Below are 3,282 nucleotides of genomic sequence, written 5' to 3' on the forward strand. Positions count from 1 at the left end.
AGAACAAATTTCTGATGAAGAAGAATTAAAAATGTTATTCGAAAAAATTTTACAAGAACTAAATACGGAATAAATCCAATTCAATTTGCATCACTTTTTGAGCCAGAACAACGATAATTTTTACTGGTTTACATGAAATGATCATTGAATTTTCTATCGGCCAGTTTAGCGTATTAAACTTTTTAAAAAGTTTATTATCGCAACGATCAACAATCGGACATTAAATCGACCATATTGATCTGTGAAGATGTATGCTGAGGATATCTTCAAATTAGTAATGATTGGAACATTACGTTGAATCCATTTTTTTAAGCAAAGACATTAATTTTAAACATAACTTGAAAAATTTAAATTTTTTGCTTTCATTGAAAGTTAAGTCAAATTGAGTAATTCAATGATTAATCATAATCGTTTTTTAATTGAATTTGAGCTTCTTTATAGTTTTGTAGGGTTTCACCCATTATTTTTTGATGGACGACAGTTCTTTGATATATAAAGCCCTACACAAGAGAGAAAACATTTGTGAGAGATATTGCACAAAAAAAATCATCAAAAATTTTTTAATGATTTCAATACAGATATCTGTATTATTAATATACTTCACTATTACTCTTTCCAATATGCCATATAGTGATAAGCTAAACCCAATTGCTTTTTGGAATGATAAACCCAATTTTACGCTTTCTCTTGCAATTGATTTTAATGAAGAAATTCCTATTATTTCATATGATGATAACAAATCAATCAGTGTCAAATCTACATTTTTGGTCATTAGAGATAAAAATCTTCTCTTACTTAATCATACATCTAATGTGATTTATACCACATTTCCAGATAATGGTTATCTTTCTCTCCAAGGTGCCATTTATTCACTTACAATGCCTGATTATGTTCTTTATGTTAATAGTTCAAATGTTAAGTATATGCCATCATATTCATGGATTCAAACCGGACTTGATCTTCTTCATTATAATATGTCCAATGTTCTTTTTGGAGGATGCACCACATTTCAAGGGAAAAAAGTTGGTATTGGCGTAGCTTTAATCAAGACAACTTTAGTTCGAGAACTTTTATATTATACAAATTCAACATTAAGTTCTCCTCCGCCATTACTTGTATTCTCATTACTTGAAAACAAAAAATTTTTTGTTGAATATCTTCCATTTGAAGGAATGAAAGAATCACAAAATTATGATCACATAACAACAATCGAAAAAGTTCGATATGAAAAATGTTTAATAACAAACAAAAGTTCGATACTTTCAGTATTTCTTCCATTATTTAAACGCGAGAATATCTATGAATACATCAAAAAATATGAAGAACAAACGATTAAGCCGAATTTATATTTATTATTTCAATGTGAAAATCGATTTACACTTGATTTAGAACTTATACGAAAAAACATTAATTATCGTGTGCCGATATATCATATTTGGTGTTATAATTGGAGGCCATTATTTATGTTTCCGACATATGTTGCAGGGATGCTTCCAACAGATATCATTATGAGATATGATGATGATCAAACGCCAATAAATAATGAAACGCATCAAATATATATAAATGTACTCGAAAATGAAGATGCTATTATTGGATGGCATTTTTATGAAGATACATATCGAGTATTTCATGGTCGTAATCCACAGCCTTGTGGTAAAGCTGATCATATTGCTTCGCCAACTATGTTTAGACCAATTCATGCGAAAATATCCGCGAGAATTAAAGTGTTAACTTTTTCTCATGGTGAAGATATATATTTATCAATTTCTTCAAAAGTATTTTGTAGAACTAATTTATATGCAAGAGATGTAGGATTCGAAATGAATGGTTTTGATGGATTTAATCATGAAAATGATGAAAAGATGAGAGAAGCTAAAGGAGGGAAAACTGCATTAGATTTGGTGAATGAAATTTATGATGACTTTGAAAATCATGGATATATACCAGAATGTTATAATGCTGAAAATGTACAGAAAGGTAACTTCACCGAAATGGAACATGAGCATTCAGAATATATGAAATATTTGTAATTGTTTAATAAATTTTCTTGCGAAAAAATATTTTTTGTGAGGCAATTTTACATTATATTCAAAAAGTAGGTTTTAATCGTTCGGTTTAAACCATTAATTGTCACAATTTCGGGGCACCCCATTCCAACCCAAAAGTAATGAATCTAATAATCCAATTCCAAGATGATCCAATTACAAATGTTTATTACTTACACTATAAAAATCAAGATTCTACACCTCCAAACCCTAAGCCTGCAGGATTCGATTTATATTCTTCAATAATGCCAAAAATTGAAAAAAATCAATTAACAACTCTTCATAAACTTTTAAAGTCAAAAGAAAGTATACCTCGTGCAATAGAAGCAGCAAATTTAAAATTTATTTTAAATTATGATTTTACCAATCTTAAAAGTTTATCTGACCAAAATTATGAGCCTTCAATCTATTTAAACCTAGTTATCTTATTTCAAGCAATTTGGTTTGCATTTTTTTCGGAAGATTATTCAGAAATTGAAATCATTAATCTTATTGATTCATTTAATCATAGTTATCAACATCCAGATACAAAACAATCATCAACTTTTATTTGTGAGAAGCTTGTCGAAAAAGTTGTCACAGAAGCAAAATTCCCAATCACTTCAAAATTGTTTTCAACAATTTTAAATCATGCAAAAATAGATACTTTACTATCAACCAATTTTTATTTAACTATGGCTGATATATGCACAAAAGGAATTATTCCCAAAGAACAAATATTCGAATTTTATGAATTCATATTTGATTCTCGAAAAGAAATCGTCAAAGCATTACCATCGACGAAACTTACAGAACCTATTTCTGAATATATTACACTTGATAATCCCAAAGTTTTAAATTTAATTGTTGCACTTTCTAATATCAAAGGAGAATATGATATTCCAAAATTAGCATATATCAAATTTCTTACATTAACATTTGATCAAATTGTTGATAAATGTTATTGTGAAACAAATGATTTCCCACCCTTTAATGTCTATAATTCTGGGGAAATCTTTGGTAAAAACACACCAAAAACAAGCATTTGCAGTGAAATACCAAGTGAAAAATTAAATTCATTAGCAAACGGTCTCCTATCGTTACCCAAAATCATTCAAAATTTGCATCCATTATCAGAGAAATTTGGTGATTTTAAAGTTGATGTTTTATGTGATTTCTTTAAACGTTCATCACCTTTATGTAAAAATGTATTTATAGATAATTTTCGAGCAAATATAGAAATTGCAGATTTCCG

General features: G+C 28.3%; 1 protein-coding gene across 1 annotated transcript; it reads left to right on the forward strand.

Annotated features, from left to right (window-relative positions):
- Positions 1 to 620: 620 nt before the first annotated feature.
- Positions 621 to 2,033, forward strand: GO595_008203 (uncharacterized protein; the record flags this gene model as incomplete). Its single annotated transcript, XM_067921752.1, has 1 exon — positions 621 to 2,033. The coding sequence occupies one exon, from the start codon at positions 621 to 623 to the stop codon at positions 2,031 to 2,033; it is 1,413 nt and encodes a 470-aa protein (XP_067771682.1).
- Positions 2,034 to 3,282: the final 1,249 nt, after the last annotated feature.

This window comes from Histomonas meleagridis (genome assembly GCF_020186115.1).
Source record: "Histomonas meleagridis strain 2922-C6/04-10x chromosome Unknown contig_60, whole genome shotgun sequence".
In the NCBI taxonomy this organism is placed as follows: domain Eukaryota; phylum Parabasalia; order Tritrichomonadida; family Dientamoebidae; genus Histomonas; species Histomonas meleagridis.